This window comes from Pseudorca crassidens, chromosome 10, assembly GCF_039906515.1.
Source record: "Pseudorca crassidens isolate mPseCra1 chromosome 10, mPseCra1.hap1, whole genome shotgun sequence".
In the NCBI taxonomy this organism is placed as follows: Eukaryota; Metazoa; Chordata; class Mammalia; order Artiodactyla; family Delphinidae; genus Pseudorca; species Pseudorca crassidens.
This window is the reverse complement of record NC_090305.1, coordinates 31,777,084-31,796,995: the sequence shown is the minus strand read 5'-3', so window position 1 is coordinate 31,796,995 and position 19,912 is coordinate 31,777,084. Positions and strand designations below refer to the sequence as shown.

The 19,912-nt window shown below is 56.6% G+C and overlaps 1 protein-coding gene and 1 long non-coding RNA gene across 8 annotated transcripts in view; one reads left to right on the top strand and one right to left on the bottom strand.

Annotated features, from left to right (window-relative positions):
- LOC137231927 (uncharacterized) overlaps positions 1 to 14,632 on the top strand; it is an 18,826-nt gene extending 4,194 nt beyond the window's left edge. Inside the window, exons 3-4 of one of the 2 annotated variants that reach the window (XR_010946812.1) lie at positions 14,277 to 14,407; positions 14,529 to 14,632. This is a non-coding gene — a long non-coding RNA (uncharacterized lncRNA). Of the gene's footprint in view, positions 1 to 14,276 lie in introns of both variants that reach the window. The other variant, XR_010946811.1, reaches the window with a different exon arrangement.
- On the bottom strand, positions 7,484 to 19,912 carry AARS2 (alanyl-tRNA synthetase 2, mitochondrial). Of its 6 annotated transcripts, none has more exons than XM_067752790.1 (22): positions 19,651 to 19,912; positions 18,823 to 19,014; positions 18,135 to 18,280; positions 17,763 to 17,930; positions 17,067 to 17,211; positions 14,565 to 14,710; positions 14,257 to 14,404; positions 13,844 to 13,882; positions 13,656 to 13,767; positions 13,068 to 13,201; positions 12,470 to 12,614; positions 12,061 to 12,233; positions 11,824 to 11,937; positions 11,585 to 11,725; positions 10,758 to 10,895; positions 10,554 to 10,663; positions 10,293 to 10,401; positions 9,873 to 9,995; positions 9,513 to 9,623; positions 8,856 to 8,939; positions 8,632 to 8,742; positions 7,484 to 8,188 (listed from the first exon to the last, which is right to left on the bottom strand). In XM_067752790.1, the coding sequence occupies exons 1-22, from the start codon at positions 19,891 to 19,893 to the stop codon at positions 8,024 to 8,026; spliced, it is 2,997 nt and encodes a 998-aa protein (XP_067608891.1). In that variant the 5' UTR covers positions 19,894 to 19,912; the 3' UTR covers positions 7,484 to 8,023. The 6 variants fall into 6 exon arrangements, 4 of the variants coding, with proteins under 4 accessions (XP_067608891.1, XP_067608892.1, XP_067608893.1 ...); XM_067752791.1 differs by having other exon boundaries at positions 14,257 to 14,365; XM_067752792.1 differs by lacking the exon at positions 8,856 to 8,939.

The following is a 19,912-nucleotide window of genomic DNA, read 5'->3' as shown; positions in this document are numbered from 1 at the left end:
ATTAACCTCATAATTAGGTCAGAGTTGATAGTTTTCACTCATCACTTCCTGATTTTTTTTTTTTAAAGTCAACATTACAAAAATATTTTTGGCAAGCAAATTGTTACCAGAAAGAGGATTCTTCTAAGAAGGATTTTAGTTCCAAAAGTTGCTTTAAAAAAACACTTAAAAGAACCAATCAGATATAAAACAAAGTATGTTTCAAAGGTTAATGAACAAGACGAACTCCTTGCCTCCCAGTTACTAATGTTACAAAGATGATATCAAGTCCCATGCCCGACCCTGCCCTTCTCAACCACTGCGCGGCTGCCACTCTCTCAACTCTCCTCGGGGCCTCCGGGTCATTCTCCAAAAGCCTCTGTTGCAGGCCCCTCTGACTCGGCCCAACCCTCAGGGTTTAGCTGTGGCTGCCCGGCGGCCTCACTCCGTCCTCTTGCTGGGCTGCAGCTCTCCCGTCTCCTCTGAGCTCCAGACTCAGGGCCACTGGCCTGCCTCCCGGCTCCCGCAGATTCAACCTGCCCCCCAAGAGAACGCAGTGCCTCCTGCGAGCTGCTGCTCCTCTTGGCTCCCTACCTCGGCCAGGGGTACCGGGAGCCCTCCAGGTGCCTGAACCCCGGAGCTGGGAACCACCTCTCTCCTTCAGGCCCCCCCACCTGGTTACTGCTGTTTCCCCTCAGTTCTGCTTCTCCCACCCCAGCGTCCCTCCGCTCCCTTCCTGCTGCAGCCTTAGCTCAGGGCCTCAATGTCCACCTGGATTGTAGGGGCAGCTGCCCAGCACTGGGTGTGTCATCCAGCATCTAGCCTTCCCAGAGCTGCCGTGGCAGGCCTCCGTGTAAGCCCGCCACTCATGGGGTGCAGGCCAGCTTCCCCAGCTCCGTGTAGAAGGCCCTCCGTGACCAGACGCTCTGTTTGAAATAAACTCCTCTCTGTATCTGGAACACCGCAGACCAGTCTATGCCACCCGGCCTTTGCTCATGCTCCTTCTTCCTGGAATGCCTTTCTCACGGTCTTGGCCTGGAAAACGGACCCTCAATGGTCTTGTGAGCCTGGTCTCAAGCACCATTTTCCCTCTGAAGCCTTTTAGCTTCTCTCGTGCCCCACCTTCCCTTTGTCAGACCCCCCCCACCCCAGCACCTGTGTCACTTCGGTGGTGACTGACCACCCTCTCCCCACACCCACACTGGACTGTGGGCTCCTCCCGGTGTGGGGACAATTTCTTACTCATTTTCGTCTCTAATCCCTAACCCCGTGTCAGGTCTGCTGGGGAGGCAGCTGTGTTTGGGGCCACCCCACCTCCTTCTGATCATAAATTCTGGCCAATAGGAGCGCCCTGTATTGGTCAGAGTGATTGGTTCAGGGGTGCACCTGATGTAAGCCAATCAGAGTCCTTCTTGGGATTTGTCCAAGTGGAGGTAGACAAAAGGACATATGTCCTTGAAGGATACGGATCCCCTGCTGCTGGAAGCTGTTTCCCTGCACACGGAAAAGGCCTTTCTGAGGCAGGAGGAAATGCTGCCTGGTGAGACCGGTAGGAATGGGAGGTGGACAGAGCACGCTGGGCACCTCTGGTCCCCAGGCCTCGTCCCCGAGGGCCCTCTGAGGGCTTCCTTCAATTCTGAGACCTAACTCGACAGCCTTCTGACAAGTCCCTTTTGCTGAAGCTAAGAGTTGGATTTCTGCCCCTTTGTGACCAAAGGGTCCTGACCGTTTGGGTGGTTCACCATTTGGTGAATGAAATTACAGGAAAAATCCTAAATTGGTAGATGAACTAGTTCAATGGGTTGGCCAGGGGCCGCCAGGCTATTAACTCACCTGGCCTGATGTCTAACTCCGGAGGCCTGTTCCTCTCTCGACCACCCGAGCCTCCGACCTCATCTCCCATCTCTCCAACCACAGGACAGTATCAGCACTTAACAGTTACAGGTTTCTTTCAGAACGCTTCTCTCGTTGGAGTCTTATAACCACTTTATACTGGAGTCAGGGCAGGCTTCTCACCCCCATTTTATGGATGAAGAAACTGAAGACCAGACCAGGAAGTAATGGGCCCCCGGATATCTAGGAGGGCTGGGGCCAGGGTCAGGGCCTTGGCTGCCTCTATCCACAGTTCCCTGCTCTTCCAGTCACTTCCCCTGCCTCCACTAGGAAAGAAAAAGCCTGTTCTTGTTCCCTGGGAAGCAGGCGTCCCAGGGATCTGTCAGGGAGAGTCTCCCCAGGCTGGGTTTTGGGACCCCACTATGGGAATTTCAGGTCCCTAACATAAGGCTTTCATCCCTGTTATATTAAAATGCATTTCCTCCCTAATGAAATGAAATCTTAACAGTCCATACATGCGTGTGTATATATCCCTATGTTAACCTTGAACTGCTATTTACTTACTTATTTATTTATTTTATTTTTGGCTGGGCCATGCCGCTAGCGTAATCTTAGTTCCCCAACCAGGGACTGAACCTGGGCCATGGCAGTGAGAGCGCTGAGTCCTAACCACTGGACCGCCAGGGTATTCACTGAACTCATCGTTTTAGGTCAAACAAAAGCATAGTAGGGCTTCCCTGGTGGCGCAGTGGTTGAGAGTCTCCCTGCCGATGCAGGGGACGTGGGTTCGTGCCCCGGTCTGGGAGGATTCCCCATGCCGCAGAGCGGCTGGGCCCGTGAGCCATGGCCGCTGAGCCTGCACGTCTGGAGCCTGTGCTCCGCAATGGGAGAGGTCACAACAGTGAGAGGCCTGCGTACCGCAAAAAAAAAAAAAATTATGAAAATGCATCTCATCATTTTAGGTCAAACAGAAGCATAGTAAATTATGAAATATATACTGATATTAATGTAGCAAACTTTAAAAAAATGTAGGTCATGCAATATATTATCCTATCTGACAGTTTAAGTCAGAAAGGGGATATAGGTATATCTCCCCTCTTATCAGTCGTCCACACCTCCTTGTGAATGAGTTTCAGGTCCAAAAAGCAAAGTTGGGAAGGGGGCAAGGAGAATGCACCGCTGAGTCAGGGGGACTGGGGAGGACTCACAGGAGAATGAGAAGCCAGGAGAACTGAGGTAACTCCTCCTACTTCCCAGGGCAGCCTTAGTCTGGCCTGGGCATCACCAGTCTGCAGCCGGGGGTGGTTCTAGTGACACTATCTTCCCTAGAAGCCTGTGGATGGGTAGACACCCATTAGCCAGCCTCCCACAGCCCCCAAGGGCCCATAGAGGACAGCCCCAGAAGTGGCAGAGTGGGTACCTTCCCCTCTGGAGCCTTCTCTCCCTGGGGAGCCAGTGGGGCTGTCAGAGAATCCCAGAGTTTGAAGACCGGAAGGGTGTTCAAGACTCTGTCCTTCTCTGGGGCAGGAATCCTCTTGACGTTCCAGAAAGGTGAGTGCCACCGAGAGTGAGTGCCTCTTGTGCCACCATCTGTGTCCCCCTCTAAGGGCGCACCCTGCCCTCAGATGGGAAAGTGGGGACAACCCAGTGATCTTTCATCTCCTGACACCTGTCTCATGGGCCTGTGGGGCCTCACATGCTATGTCTTTAACATCAACCCTGTGCCAACCCAGGGCCACAATCCCTGAAGAAAGGTAAATCCTCCTCCTCCTTCCCTGGTCCCAACCCTGTGTCCTCAGGACCAGCGTCCAGGGTCCTGAAATCACATTCAACCCATAACTCAAAGGGTTAGGTGTTAAGATCTGCTCTCTACATGTCCAAGCACGGCAACAAAGTGATGAGGGGCTTCCCTGGTGGTGCAGTGGTTGAGAATCCACCTGCCAATGCAGGGGACATGGGTTCGAGCACTGGTTCAGGAAGATCCCACATGCCGCAGAGCAACTAAGCCTGTGTGCCACAACTACTGAGCCTGTGCTCTAGAGCTCACGAGCCACAACTACTGAAGCCCGCACACCTAGAGCCCATGTTCCGCAGCAAAGAGAAGCCACTGCAGTGAGAAGCCCGAGCACCACGACAAAGAGTAGACCCCACTCACAGCAGCTGAAAAGAAAGCCCGCACACAACAAAGACCCAATACAGCCTAAAAACTAATAAATTTTTTTAAAAAGTGCTGAGATGCCTCAGTTTGGCCAGGAGTGTCCTCATTATTTATTTTTGGCTGCGTTGGGTCTTCATTGCTGCGCTCGGGCTTCCCCTAGTTGTGGCGAGCAGGGGCTATTCTTTGTCACGGTGCGCGGGCTTCTCATTGCGGTGGCCTCTCGTTGCGGAGCATGGGTTCTAGGCGTGCGGGTTTCATTCGTTGTGGCTCACGGGCTTCAGTAGTTGTGTTAGATATTATGACGAAGATGTTAGATGTTGTACCTATGTAAGTCTATGAAATCTTCAATTTTATTATTGAGGATTATTATTATGATAACTCTATTATCCTCATTTCACAAACAGGAAAACAAAGCAAACAGAGGCTGAGAGAACTTAAGTAACTTGCTAAGCATCACACAGCGAGTAAGTGGAGAAGCTGAGCTTTGAGCTGATGTCTGTCCAAAGCTCTCCCTTACTTTTTTGCACAAAAGCAGAGACAAATCATGAGATGTTGGGATTGCTTCCTAAATTGCCCTAGACTCAGTCGTCACAGCACTTTTCCAGTGGGCCTTCCACTCTCTCCAGCGTGGAGCCCAGGGTTACCCTCGTTGCTGCTGACCTAAACAGCCCAGGCTCCCTCACCCGCTAAGTCACTTCCAGGCACAGGGTCCTTCTGCAAAACTGGATTATCACCTGTATCCTTAAGCTTTTGAGGCCCCACGAGGACCCAAGAGATACTGCAGAGCTGTGCTCTCCTGCCCCATGCTCCACACCGGGCCCTCCATGCTCCTCCCAGACCTAGGATTCAATGCTTGACTCTCCAGCACATTCCCTCTTCTCAGAAAGTTCTCAGACCTTCTCCATCCTTCTCAAGTCCCTGGTTAAATCCAACCACTTTGTGCAGAGGCTCCTCCTGCCTGCCCAAATGGGAAAGTTGAAGATGCTAGGGGAGCGGGTGGCCTCTCCCCTTCCTGCTCACCACATCCCTGGTCCTCACCTCCCTCTCTCAGAACTGAGAGGCAGAAGCACCTGGCCTTCTTTAGGCCTGTGAGCACCTCTGTGGCCTTGGACGCCCCCTCTGGGCTGGCTGGGCTTTGATGCCCCCTCACCCCCCCACCTTCTCTGATGGTGCTTCCTCTGCCTTCTCACCCAGCTTCTCCTCAGGGCCCTGGGCTTTTGTCTACATTTCCCCCCGATCCCTTTCATGCGTACTGTATCAGACGCTACCTCAGGCCAAGTCACTGGCACATTCGCATTTGGGAATTCAGTTTGCAGAATCACAAATGAGGGGCACAAAAGTTTCTCTGACAGCTCTGGCCCACCACCCTTGGTCTCTGGCTGGTGAAACAGTCTTATCACACCCTTGGGCCAGGTCCACTTATGTCTGTTGTCTTGAGGGACTTCAGCCAGCAGGAGCTGGGAATAGGGGTCGGCCTTTATGGGAAGACTGGGGCCCGGGGGCTTGGGACTGCTTTCCCCCACGACCTATTCTTGCTCCACTTTCCCCTTTCTCCATCTCACGGACTCCCTCCCCTGACTCGCAGACCCTGGGCTTCAAATGGGGGTGGGTTGGGGGCCTCTCGTAGGTACAGACCCGCCCTTCCTCCCCACGCGAAATGTGGAGCCAAGGCTGCGGCAGCCTGCAGACTTCCGGGTGGGAGGACGATTGGGAGGACGCTAGAGGGGTTCTCGCGCCCCGTGGGTGGGAGTCGGGGCAGGGAGAGCTCAGCCCGCAAGGGGAGACCGGGGTCGGGGTCGCCTCACCGCTTCCGAGGCCTGGGCGCTCACCTTCCCGCAGGGCCCTCGCGGCGCAGGTCGTTAGGGACGCCCTGCGTCGCTAGGGGCCGGGTCCTAGACGACGGGTGCGCGTGCGCACTTGTGCAAGCCGGTCTCTGCTCTTGGAAGGCTGTTGTAGCGCGCCTTGGCCCAGGGTCGACGCAAAGAAGTGTCCGTCTGAGGCGCTGTGTGGGGCCGTCAAGCGGGCAGTGGGAACCCTGGCGGTGCGGCACGCTTTGTGCGTCTTGGGGACATATTTAGGAACGGGTGGGCTTTTGAGGGGGATGATGGGGAGTGGGGATGGCGGCAGGGCTCCTGGACCGCTACAGTGCTCTTCCTTCTGGGAGCCTTTTGTGTGGAAATGGAGGTGGGCATGACGAATGGAAAGAGGGTCTCGGAAAAGCATCAGCAGCCAGTCTTTTCTGGAAGAGGAGAAGGGTGGAAGGGCACCTGTAGGCGTCCCTGAACTCCCCTGAGGCCCCCCGGTTGACTCCAGGCCCTGCAGGGGAGCAGTGGGCTGCTGCATCCCTGCAGAGGTACCCTTGGCCTTTCTTCAGGGTGTCAGCAAGACTGAAGAGTGGCACCAGGCAGGAAGGCCCAGGCCTCCACGGTGCTCCCTCCCACAGCCCCAAGCCTGACACCAGGAATGACCAACTTCATGGGGGCTGGTTAGTTAGAAAAGGAAGTGGGAAGTTTCACTGGAGACAGAGCTTAGCTTTCATTTCAGCTCTGCTGATTACTAGTTGGTTACCCTGGACAGGTTAGCACCTTAGAAGTTAACTCATTAATAAAATGCATACCCCCAACTCCTCACCTTGGTGTCCACATGTAAAGAGACAGGTCTTTGCTGAGCACCACTGAACAGTGGCCACTGCTGCAGTTGCCACAATCCCAAGGGAAAGCTTTGCAACTCCTCAGGGCTGCAAGCAGCCAGGGTCCAAGAATTCAGATTCCTTTCAAGCCCTCATCAGTGATTTACCAACGAATCACTGGTGCCTCCCTTAGAATAAGAAATCATGCAGGAAATGTTGTCAGGAGGGCCTGCTCTGCTCTAATAATTTTGACTAAATGGCCACAGAACTTCGCAGCCAGGGAGCCTCTGACTTGGAGATGGGTCCCCTGAGGTCCCTTCTTTCATCCAGCGACAGAGGTCTGCGAACAGACGTGGAGCCCCCGTGTCTGGCTTGGTCCTGGGTGGACTCATTTTGGTAGCGGGGGAGGGCTGCGCTCCATCCCGGCTTCCTCCTGCTCTGAGCCGCAATTTCAGCTTCAGCTTCAGCTCAGGCTAGGGGCAGGTGCTGTGCAACCTGTTCTAAGAGTAGGCTTGCTCTGGCTGCGCTCCCTTCTGGCCCCAAGGCCTGCCACCTGCCTGTTCACTACCCACTCAGGCACCTGCGCTGGCTCTTCCCCTGGAGGTCCACGTGGCTCACACCCTCCCCCGGATGCCACCCCCACCCTTCCACTCCCCGGTTCCGCTCTCTCTGCAGACCTCATCCCCGTCTGACACCCTCTTCTTTCTCTTCGTTGCTGTTTCCCCACTGGAAGCAAACTCCACACGGGCAGGAAGTCTGGTTGGTTCTTGCCACATTCTCAGCAACTGACCAGTACCTGTTAGCTCACTTTATCAACAAATCACCAGAGACTTCATGAAAATGAGAAGTTGTTGTTAATGGAATAAGTGACACCAGAGAGGATGTACCTGGCTCTCATGACTTTTATGTGACAGTGAATGGATCTTGGTGGCCAGGGAGGCCTTGGTGGGCGCTCGGAACAGGCTGGCACACAGGGCCTGTTCAAGCACTCGTGGCGACGAGGAGAGCTCTGATCTGGATGCAGGGTGGCCTTTCAGCCCAGCGTGAGGGGTCAGACTAGTCATGGGGCACCCATTCCAGGCTGCTGGGAGGAGAAAGCCTGCTCTTTTTTAGGCAGAAGAACCTTCTGGAGCTTCCTATCCGCTGTGAAATACTTTTTAATGAACAATCACAGACGGGGCAGCCATGTCTTCACTTCACTAGCAGGGCCTTTTGCCAGGCCCACTTCTGCCTCCCCCAGCCCACATCTTCTTGTGTCCACTCAGAGCCCAGCCCAGGGCGGTCCTCCTCGGCTCAGCTGCTTGGCCTCCAGGCTCTAGTCCTCTGTTTACCTTCCGGGGAGGTTCTGCTCGCTCCTTCAGGGCTCCAGGCACTGGCCTGTCTGTTGTCTCTTTAGTCTCTGTGAGTCCCTGAGTGAGCCTGGATCAGAGCTTGTTGAGGGCATAGGCTCGGGCTGTACTGAGGGCAGCGTCCAGGTCAGCAGTGCTTCCGGTGCCCTGGGCCACCACTCGAGAGCCCCAGGCCTTGCCCCCCATGTGGCTGCACACAGCCAGCGCCCAGGCCTCTGCGGTGAAGGCTGGCGTGGCACTCTGGGGACAGAAACAGAAGGGGCAGTGATGCAGAGCAGCCCTCCCTGCCACCATCCACTCAATGTACCTTTGAGAGTGGAGTCATGGTGCTGAGAACCCTCTCCCGAGCCGGACACATGGTGGGGGTAATCAGGCGAGGAGACAGGAGAGGGACGGGCTGGGAATGAGTGGAGGTTGATGAATGGCTGCTACCTGTTCGCAAGAAATGTGCAGCCTGGAGGTGGCGTGGTGGGAATTAAGGAGTCGTTTGGTGCCTTCGTGGGTGGGGTGGGGGAGGGGGTGGGTTAGGGAGAAGGAGGTGGTCCTATCCCCACCCTGGGGTATCTGCAGAGATGGCCTCTACCCAGCTGTGGCTCCCTCGTGTGGGAGGAATAAAAGGTGTGGAATCAGAGAGCTGGACCAGGAGACGGGTGGGGTGGGAGCTGCCCTCCCTCTTTCGTTACCTGGGCCACCTGACAGGCACACAGCACCTGCCCCAGAGGCTGGGGGCTGAGTAGCAGCACAGACGTGCTGGGCACCTGCTTACACAGCTGCCGGACCACCTTCACCAGCACCTGCACAAGGGAGGGGAGATGGCGACCTCACAGCTCCCCGCACTCCCAGATTCCTCCCTGCCAGGACTTTCCCCTCCCCAGACCCTGGGGCCATCCCCAATCGCAACACTTACTGAGAGGGACTCAGCGTAAACTGTGTCCACAATCAGGGGCCCCTCCGAGTGCTGCTGTAGCAGCTCCTGGGTTTTCTGTGCAGCCTGTGAGGCAGGAAGGACAGCACGGGGGTCGGGCTGGGAGGCAATCAGCCCCCAGTTCTGAACTGAGCCCCAGTCCAGAAATCCCCTCTCACGGCCCCCTTCCCCCAGCAAGGGTGCAGGGGTTCTGCCTAGAATGGCCTCCTTCTTTTGGGTCCCCGCTGTGTCCTTCCTCTCCCCCTTCACCTCCTCCCTTTCATCATAGCTCCAGGCCCCTACAAATAGGCCGCTGAAGGTGAAAGGACTAAGGCTGGAGCACAGATGGGTGAGAGGGGGCGGAGGGGGGAGGATCCACGGTCAAGGAGCAGTTAGGGCTGAGTGGCGCCATCAAGTCAGCTTCCTGGAGGGAGAGTCTGAGCCAGACCTGGGAGTCGGGGGAGAGGCCCAGTTTGGCAGAGAGCAAAGTGGGGAAATGGCCTGACGATGGCACTCAGCTGGCAGGAGAGGGGGGAGCTGCCACCCCCCCACCCCCCTGCCAGGCTTTGAGGCTTCTCAGCGTGCGTGCTAGAGCATCTCTGACCCTTGCTGGGTGTGCCTGGCATCTGCCCCCCTGGGTGCAGATGGACCTCCTCTTACCTGCCCCATTTCCAGTTTCCGGACGGCAGTGTTGGCACGCCGCCGTAGCGCCTTCAGTGTGGGCTGAAGCTCCCGCCGCTGCCACTGGGGCATCACGGCAGTGTCCACGGCCTATGGTCAGAAGCGGTACAACAATCCCTGCCCTCCCTGAGCCACGGTCTCTGAGGCAGGGACCACCAGCAAGGCCAGGGAAGAGACCACACCCACCACATCCCACCCTGCAGACAACCGACAAGTATCTGGGCCAGCTGAAGTCTAACAGGAATGCTGGGGAGAGACGGGCAGGGTCCAGGAATCCACGGGGAAGGGAACATGGCCAGGAGAGGGAGGGGACAGCTCCATGCTGGGGGTGGCCCTCACATCAATGAGTCGTCCCATCTCCTTGGACAGCCGCTGAGCCTCCACCACATCCCGGCTGCCCTGACTCAGCCGCGCTGCGGCTGCTTCTACCTCCTGGGCCAGGCTCTCGCCCACCTCTCGGGCCTGCAGGGAGGGAACCGGATGGTCAGGACTGCTTGGCTTACCTTCCCTCTCCAAGACAGGCACTCTCAACCCGTTGCTGGGCAGGACCAAGTTAGAAACACTGAACAATCAGGACCCATCAAGGTACCAAATAATCACAACAGATGCCAGCTGCCAGCAGCTGGTAGGGCCATCCTGGTGCTCAGGTATGAACACTGGTTCTGCTGCTGGGCATCCCCCGGCCTGAGAGCATCTGCTGTGTGTTCTCTGACCTCCATCCACACCCAGAAGCCTCCCAGGCTCTGCTGGCGTGCTGACCTGCTGGGCCTGCTCCCCAGTGATGGCCAGCAGGCGGGTGGTGCCCTTGGCGAGCTGGCGCTCCCCGATGATGACCAGGTCCCCTATAGCCCCTGTGCGTAGCAGGTGCCTGTGGGCAGAGGGAGGGAGGAGGAAGCCATGGTGACGACGGGAGAGAAAAGAGCAGCCTGAGCTCCAAACCAGGGGCTGGTGGCTCCAAAGACCAGGGAAGGGAGGAGGTCCAGGGACCCAGGCCAGAGCAGGCAGAGAGGAGTGACTCACGTCCCACAGCACAGCTCCACAGAAGTCTGCAGTGCGGCCTGGGAGGCTGGGTTCAGCGCCTGGGCCACAGGCACACCCACAGACACCACCCGCACAGGGTCTGGGTATACCTGACAGTGAGAGGGCACAGGTCTGTTAAGGGACCTGAGGGGAGGGTGGGGGGGCGGGCAGGCAACCTCCACCCCGTGGGCTCCCCCAGCACACCTCATCCAGAGAGCGCAGGCCGGGGACATGGGCAGTGCGTGCCAGGGCCACCTCCTCCATGTACACGGCCTCATCCTGCCCCACGGCCTTCTGCACAGTGCCCTCCACTGCCCGGAGCTGCTCTGGGGTCAATGGGGCCTGGGGGCGTTGGGGGGAAACAGACAGACCAACAGGCAGTCAGCCCCATGCCTGGGAGTGATGCATGAAGAAGCAGTCAGCGTTCACTGAACTACCCCCAGGTTCTAGAACAGGGGTTAGTACATAACGTGCTCAATACACATTTGTAGAGGTGACAATTCTTTTCTTTAGAAAGCTACCTGGGGGTTGGGCCTATCGGAAGCTGCAGGCCTTTCACTAGGCACTGAAAGTTGATGGAGAGACACAAAATGGAGGCCCTGGACTCAGGGAGCTTACAACAAGGGTCAGCCAGTGGAAGAGAAATACAGGATGGGGGAGACGCAGGAGCAAGGAGTAATCAGGTGGAACGAGATTTAGTCAGTGAGCACTTCCCAGAGGATTTGAGCCAGAGGTACAAGGAGACAGGATGGCAGTAAAGGGAGAGGGCAGCTCAGCCTGAGCAAGAATGGCCTGGGTGACAGCAGGGACAAGGAAGCTGGGTGGCTGGAGGTGAAGGGATGTCTCCACACACTGGCTAGCCTAACCCTCACTGGTGCAGGAGGAGCCTGATGGGAAGCCCCCCGCCCAACGCCCTCCAGTGACTGAACGAGGGGCAGCCCAGGCCCTCTTAGTGGCCAAACTCCCACACTACCAGACTCCCTCTAAGCCCGTCGCCTCACTTGAAGGCTGCCCCACTGTGCCCTGCTCACCTGCGTGGCCACGTCGAAGCGCAGCCACTCAGGATTGAGATGGGACCCTCGCTGCTCTGTGCCAGGGCCCAGGGCCTGCCGCAGCGCCCAGTTTAGTAGGTGGACGGCTGTGTGCTTCTCCATGCAGCTCAGACGCCAGGCCTGAAACATTTTTGTCACCCAGGGTCCTGGGTGTAGGTGGGGATGGGGAGAGAAAAGGGGCTGCAGGACGTCACGAACAGCAGGGGTGGGGTCCTCACCTCATCCACGTGCAGCTGTACCTGGTCCCCCACCTTTAGGCACTCAGGGGCTGCCACCTCATGCAGGATGAAGCCTCCGCAGACCTGCGCCCGAGCCACTGGGAACAGCACGTCCTGGGGGAGGGCAGGGCCAAGGCACTGAGTGCTTGCAGCCTCTCCCTCCCCTTGGTTCCCTTCTGGCTCAGGTCTGCCTCCTGCAGGAGGCTTTGTGTGTGAGCGGGGGCTGGGGGGGCTCACCTGCAGTCCCACCCGCACCAGGTAGCCTCGGTCGGAAGCCTGACCTCCCTGTTCAGCGTAGAAGTTGGTTTTGTCCAGGAGGAGGCCACAGCGCTGGCCTTCCCCCACGGAGGCCACGGCTGTTCCGTCCTCTGTATACAGCTGGAGCACCTGGGCCTCACAGGTGCCGAACTCTGCCAGGGCCAAGAATGGTTATCAGAGTTAGGCAGGGGCTTGGGATGCAGGAGGTGGGTCTGTGCCTTCCTTGAAGTCAACAGGCACAGGGCTGGGGGGGGACTTCCAGCTGGGGCCCCCAGAGAACCCCGGTGGCTACCCCGGGGAAGGCACAGGCCTGGTAGCTGGTCTCTGATGTCCTTCCCAATCACGGTCAGGCAAGCCCGTGGCCACCCACCTCAGTCTAGGCTCTCACCATAACCGCCACTGGGTCGCAGGGAGTAGTTGTACTTGGGGCTGTCATCGGTTGGGGGCACCCCTTGGCGCTGTAGCGCCCCCAGCGCGTGGATGTCCAGCCGCAGTCCCTGCTCCTGAACTGGCTCGGCCTGCTGTGCCCGGTGCTGCGGGACAGGCGTGTGTGCACGGAAGGGGTGCACGGAGAGTGCAATGGGACTTGAGTCTCCGGAGAGCCCTGTCCCTGCCACACAGTTGTGTGAACACTACACCCCCTCTGGAATAAGCCCTCAGGCTGGGCTGGCTGCTAGAGACCCTGGGCTGGCTCGTGAACCACCCTCGTATGGGGGTCTCAGGACCAGGCCTCCCTCACCCACTGCTGCCCCCGACGGCCCCTCTCTAGGACCTTGTGCTGACCTCTCCCCTTCTGCTACTCTGTGTGGCCCACTGAACTAGTGTTCCCCTCCAAGGACTGTGGGCGGGGCCTGAGTGAGGGGACAGACCCTACCTCAGACTCCTGTTTCCCTCAATAGCTGCAGCTCCTCCCCCAAGAACTCAGGGCTGGGGAAGGGGCCAACGTGTCCCAGCAGAGCCCTGTGTGGGAGTGCCCCAGCCTGTACCTGGGCCTCCTCCTGAGCCAGCCGCTCCAGTCCAGCAGAGTCCAGCTGCACCCCTTTCTCCTCCAGCATCAGTTTCACCAGGTCCAGGGGGAGCCCCAGGTTCCCAGACAGTGACAAGGACCAGGCCACTTCAGCTATGAGAAAGGAAGACGAGGGACGGAATGGGTGTTGAGGGAGGAGGGGCAGGATGGAGGGAGGGAGAAGAAGTGAGGGAGTAGTAAGGGCCAGGGCTTTTCTGACCACACAGAAGCCACTGGGTGCCAAGCACAAGTGCCCCCTCCCCACACCGGGCAGGCCCGGGAGAGGGGTCACCTTCAGGCCCCAAAGCCAGAGCTGGGGGTAGCCCAGGGCCCTCCCTTGGCATATGTGATTTCAAAGGAGGTGAGAAGCTCATTCTCGGCATGAAGCCAGCCTTGGAAAGCAGAGACCAGAGGCAGGGCCAGCTGGGCAGCACGTAAGTGAGGAGAAGCAGGGAGGTGCTGGAGAGAGAGTACGGGGAGAGGGACATGGGGGAGGAGGCGGGATGTGAGGCCTGGGCCTGGCTTGCCTAAGTGGGTCCCTCACACCTCGGCCAGGTGCCCTGCTCACCAGGGAACACATCGGAAGGCCCCAGGCGCCTCACGGTCCGCTCGATGATCCGCCGACCCTGCTGCAGGGAGGCCAGGAAGGCCGCCTCATCCTCTGACACCAGGCTGGCTATCTGAATGGGGGCAGGGCAGGGCTGGAGCTGGGTCTCCTGAGAGGGAGCCCCTCCGTCCCCCATCCAAATCCAGTACCTGGGCTGAGTTCCTCTGCAGTTCTGGATAAGCACCTCCCTGGGGGCGGCAGACAGGGCTGAGGAGGTGTCAGAAGCAACCAGCCCACTCTGCACCTCCACCCTGGGCCTCCCTGGGGACACCTGCCGTGGAGACTCAGAGAGGCTGATGGACGGGGGAGGGATCCAAATGGGGAACCAGTTTCTCTGGAGGGAGGGGCACTGATACGGGCAGAAGGGGGTCCCGAGGTCAAAGGCTCAGCAGCCTGGGCCGGAAGGCCTCCTGAAGGCTCCCTGCTGTTTGTAAGCCCACTGACAGGACGCTGGGCTGGACATTTAGGGTGGGGAACCCAGGCCGGGGCACTGTATGGGCTCAGCGACAGGCTCCCTGAGACCCCAGGGAGGCCCAGGGAAGTGAGGAAGCTCTGCCCTTACCAGTGTCTCCACCACTACAGGCACCAGGCTGCCCAGGAAGCCAGGTGGTGCCCGCAACAACTCTGTAGAGAACCGCACGGCTCGACGGAGGAGCCGACGAAGTACCAGCCTAGAAGGATTCAGAGCCCAGATGAGCCCCCAGCAGCCCCTGGTCAGCAGGGAGGGGAGAGGGGAGGGCAAGGTCCAGAGTGTGTGCTCGCTTCCCCCTCCTCCTGCCATCTCAACCCGACCCACCTCTCCATCTCCTCCCTCCTCTCCCCTGCAACCCCCAGCAGCCCCTGCCCCTGCTGTAGCCCTTCCAGACTCACGGTGCACCAGACATCCCAGGAGAGACGCCATCGGCGATGCAGATGCTGAGCGTGCGGATGTGGTCAGCCACCACACGGTACGCTGTGTCTGTGTGCCCCTCGTCTGCTGCCCCGACCCGGCCCGAGTAAGGGGGTGCCCCGCAACCCTGGGAAGCAGGAGAGGAGACATGGCTGCCGGCCCTGCCTGCCCTGGCCCAGGAGGGACACTCTCCATCACTCCTGGAGCATCTGCCCTCACCCCTAAAGCTGACCGCATCTGGAATGGCCTGGGCCAGAGAAGCTTCAAAGGTGAAAGAGAGCCAGTCCCTGCCTCCTGGGGCCCACATTCAGCACAGACAAGGAGCACAGCTGTGATCATTTACTGAATTTCTATTATCAGAACCGGGTGGGTACTTGAATGATATGGTGTCTAATCCCTAAAACTTCCTGTTCTGGGAGGTGTTAAAGTGGAAAGTGGAAAGTGGAGAAGAAAAACAAAACAAAACAAAGACTAGACCAAAAAAAAGTGGAAAAAAAATAAAAACAAACAAAAAAAGAGGAAAGTGAGACTCAGAGGAGCTAAGTTCTACAAGGGCACACAATTCAAGAGCAGATCCGAGATTTGAACCAGGACTGTCCCACCCGGGTGCTCTTCATTCCCCACACCTGCCTCTACAGCCTCTATGGGCGCAGGGAAGGAGTGTGTGAGCTGTGAATACATTAAGCTGTGCCCCAAAGCAGAGTGCTTGGTTCATCCAGCTCCAAACCTGTCTCTTCCCCAAGCTTCCCCCTCTCAATAAACAGTCCTGCCATTCACCACATTACTCAAGTCAAAAACTCAGGAGCCAGGCTTGACTTTCTTTCCTCTCCCCATCCAATCCATCAGCGGGGCCTTTTGTGTCTACCTCCATGAGATCTCTCAAATCAACCTACTTTTCTCCACTTCCACTGCTACCAACCTAAGCCATACCCTATTATCTTTCCTCAACTATGAAATAGGCTCCCAATTGGTTTCTCAGCTTCTGCTCTGGTCTCCTTCCAGCCTATCCTTCACACGGCAGCAGGAGTGGCCTTTTAAAAGTGTCAGTCAGATCGTGCCCCTCCTGCCTTGGAGCCCATCTCACCACATTTAGAATAAAAGACTCACTTTGGACTTCAAGGCCCCACAAGATCTGACTCCTGCCTTCCTCTCTGTGGTAGACTGTTTGCAAAATTGGCCACAGTCCTTCCCTTTCCTGTGTGCATGCCACTTTGCAGCGTGACTTTACAGGTGCTTCCTTTCAAGGAATAGAATTTATTTCTCCATCCCTTGGATCTGGGCTAGACTTGTGACTTGCTTTGGCCAACAGAATGTGGTGGAAATGACACTGTTCTGAGCCCAGGCCTCAAGAGGCCTCATGTGCTTCCACTCTCCTTCTTGGAACCTTGCCAAGCTGTCATGTGAACAGGCCCGAGCTACCCTGCTGGATGATAAACATACAACCCGGTCATCGCCACAGCCCTAAACTGACAGCCAGCCAACTCCCAGAAGTAGAGCTGCCTAGCAGCTGACCACAGATGCATGAGTGAGCTCATACAGGACCAAGAGGGACCCAGCTGAGCCCAGCCTACATTGCTTGTCCACAGTCTCGTACGCTATATAAATTGTTGTTGCTTTCAGCCACAAAATGTTAGGTGGTTTATTATACAGCAAGAGCGAACCCACACACACTCCAACTGTATCCCACGTGATTCTACTTTAGCTGGCTGGCCACTTTTTGTTCCTTTCCTGCACTAGGGCCTTGGTATTTGCTGTTGCCTCTGCCTGGAATGAGTTTCCTGTGGCTGATTCTTTCAGGTTTCAGCTCAGAGATATCTCCTTGGTGAGCCTTCCCCAAACATGTCATCTAAGATTCTTCTCTACCCCCGTCCCCTGCCAATTACTATCACCCAGGTGTACTGCCTATTCACAATCTGTAAACTGCTATCTTGTTCTTTTTTTTTTTTTTTTTTTTGCGGTACGCGGGCCTCTCCTGTTGCGGAGCACAGGCTCCGGACGCGCAGGCTCAGCGGCCATGGCTCACGGGCCTACCTGCTCCGTGGCATGTGGGATCTTTCCAAACCGGGGCACGAACCCGTGTTCCCTGCATCGGCAGGCGGACTCTCAACCACTGCGCCACCAGGGAAGCCCTATCTTGTTCTTTAATGCATTTATTTATTACCTATTTCTTAGGCTAGAATGTAATCTCCATGATCTCTTTTCTTTTTACTGCTGTATCTCCTGAACCAAGCACAAAGATTTCACACAAAGTAGGCACTCAACACATATTTTTTGAACAAATGAAGGAAGGAAGGAGTTAGGAGGAACATCAGGTAGTAAATATGAATCGGAGCCTCAAGTCTGACACCTTTGTATCCTTGGCTGGTCACCGTCCCCACAGGCAAGAAAATATTCTGAGTTCTCAACAAAGATGGAAAGCAATGGCAGTGAGCACTGGTGAGAGCAGGTCAGAGGGGCTTCTAGAAGGGAAGAAGTGGGCTCACCTGGTGTATGGCATTGAGCAGTGGGGAAAAGAGGTCGGTGTCGTAGGTGGAGCGTCTGCCTTGCAACACGGCCAGCAGCCTTTCCAGGCCCATTCCCGTGTCCACGTGCCGCTGGGGCAGGGGCTGCAGGCTTCCATCTTTCTCTCTGGCCAGGAAGGGTATGCAAGGTGAGGCCCCCCACAGGATTACAGGTATGAGGCAGACGCTCAAGTGGCATAAAGGGATGGGGGAGGGTCCTGGGGGGCTGACAATGGGAGGAACCAGAGGGCAGTATCATTCCCCCACCCCCACCCCCACCCCCAAAAGCAGACGACGATGGCTTTGGGTCCCGTCCTTTCTCATAAAGAGTGATCTCCACCTTCACCCTCCGCTTGGGCCCTTGCCTGGACCCAGGCCTCCCCTTTCTGGGACACAATTCTTTGCTTTAGAAAGAGACATGTCAAGGCTGGTAGAAAATCTTAAGAGATCATCAAGTTCAACTCCATCATATAAGAGAGCAGAGTCTGGAGAGCAGCAGTGACTAGTTTCAACTGTTATGGGCAAAGACGAGGATCTGAAAAGTGTTTAGAAATATGCCTGGCACATTGTAAATGCCGTTTAAGTGTTTGTTTTTACAAAAAATGGATGAAAGTGTCCTGACTGCCGCCTTTTTCACTTCCAGTCAGGGAATTCCCTCCTGCTCTCGCACCCCATTACCTGTTGTGCTGCATGAAGACCAGATTCCAAAGCTCCACCAGCTGGGGGGCTCCCACCCCACCAGCCAGGTCATAGTGGATCTCAGTACAGGGCCCACAAGGGCCAGTATCCCCCATCTCCCAGAAGTTCTCCTGTGGTCCAAAGGAGAGCATGCGGCTGGCAGGCACCCTGGGAAGGAAGCCAGATGGGTGGTGGGGAGACAAAGGCAGAACCTGGGACCCCCTCTGCCAGGAGAACCCTTCCATTACGCTCAGCAGGAGGAGGAACAGGGCTGACCCTACAGTATCCCAGGATATGCCGAGACTCTCTGGTAGTCTCTATTTTCCAGTCCTCTTGTGCTCCAGGAGTGGACATAAGTGGGGGTGGACTCACCCTAACTTAAGCCAGATGTCCCTGCTCTCCAGGTCCGGGCCCAGCCCAGCCTTGGGGTCACCACCAAAGTAGGAGACCCAGAGCCTGTCCTCAGGGATCCCATAGACCTGAGTCAGCAGTTCCCAGGCCATGCTGCAAGCCTCCTCCTGCAGTGCAAACCCATTGGGAAGAGGAAAATGGGTGAGAAGAAGGCCCCACTGAAGTTCCAATCAAGCCACATGAGTTCAGCCCTCAGCTTAAGACAAAACCATTTCCACTACCCACGCTGTTTCCAGAACAAGCCATGACTATTTCTAATTCTGAGTTTTTCCTGCATAGAAAGCTTCCTCCCTCTTCTGAATCCTACATTCTTTCAAGTCCCACCTTCTCCATGAAATTCTCTATCCACCCTAGCCTGGGATGATTTTTAACTCCTGCACTTTAGTATTGCTGTCTCACCATTTATTCATACAATAATTATTGACCAGCCATTAGGCAGGAGGCATAGTCCTGGCCCTCAAGGAGTTTACAACCCAATCAGGGAAACGAGACACATTCCTATTACAAGTGTTCATCTAGCACTTTGCCTCTGTGTCTGGTCTGAAGCCCTCCCTAAGCAGACTCTAAGAGCGGAGACAGGACTAACCTTGACCCCTTTCTTGGCTGACCACTGACCCTTTCCTAACTCCAGGGCTTCCTGGAGACTCACCTTAAAATATACCCCCCGAAAGGCCCAATTGCCAAGCATCTCAAAGAAGGTATGATGGGAAAGGTCTCGGCCCACATCCTCCAGGTCGCTGTGACGTCCTCCAGCCCTCACACATTTCTGGCTGTTCGCCACACGTCGGAAGCCTGCCATCTCGCTTCGTGGATCCACAGTGCCCAGGAAGATTGGCTTGAACTGGAAACAGGTGAAGGGCGAGAGAGATATCCCAGACCCTCAGCAGAAGGGAAACGTGGAGGGTGTGGAGAGAGATGGTAGTTCAGAGTGAAGGCTGACCGTGCCCCTGAGAGCCCAGGGGGGCAGATTGGGAGCGTGGGGGCGCCCATCTCTGGTGTGTCTGGGCAGACAAGGGGTAAATAAATCATGAAACAGAGACTCTGCTAGTAAAATAAGCAAGGTAAAAGAAGGAGGAATGCGTTGCTGGCTGGAAATAGAGCAAGTCTAGAGAGGGTAAGTGGTGCTCAAAGTCAAAAGCTTAGAGAACCCAGTCTAGCACGTAGCATGTGCTCAACATCTATTTTAATGAATGACTTGCCTTTATTTAAAGAACTAATAAATGAAGCCAGACTTCCCCCACGGGACTCCACACCCGCCATTCCTGGACCTAAAACTCAACCTCAACTCAGAAGTTGCCCGGTGGAGCCCTCTCCAAGCCCTAATTTGCGCCCCTATCTCGAAGCCTAACGACACACAGCCCTCTTTCCCCCGAAAGCTAGGAGCTCCGCCCTTAGCTTCTTTTGCCCAATCCCGCAACGCCTTTCTCTCAGGAACAAGTCATAAACTCCGCCCGGATCAGCGTGGCTCAGTCCCTACCTGGTTCATGCCAGCGTTGACGAAAAGCAAGCTGGGGTCGCCGCGGGGCCTCACGGAAGCGGACGGCACCAGGCGGTGGCCATGGCGGTCCCGAAAGAAGCTCAGGAAGGCGTCCCGCACGGCCGCGGCCTGGGTTGGAGGGGCCTCGGATGAGAGCGCCCGACGGCTGGGGCCCCGCCATTGCGGCGTCCTTCGAATGGCCCGCCGAAGTCGCCCGGCTGCAGCTGCCACCGACACCGCCATCTTAACTCGGGGCAATGAC

Bases quoted from the DNA above. Each gene is read 5' to 3' on its own strand.
- AARS2 (XM_067752790.1), bottom strand. From the start codon at position 19,893: ATGGCGGTGTCGGTGGCAGCTGCAGCCGGGCGACTTCGGCGGGCCATT. The intron at 17,931-18,134 runs GTGAGTCCACCC...CTTCCTTCCCAG, and splicing joins GACATCTGGCTTAAGTTAGG to GGTGCCTGCCAGCCGCATGC. The intron at 8,743-8,855 runs GTAAGTGTTGCG...TCCCTTGTGCAG, and splicing joins TTTACGCTGAGTCCCTCTCA to GTGCTGGTGAAGGTGGTCCG.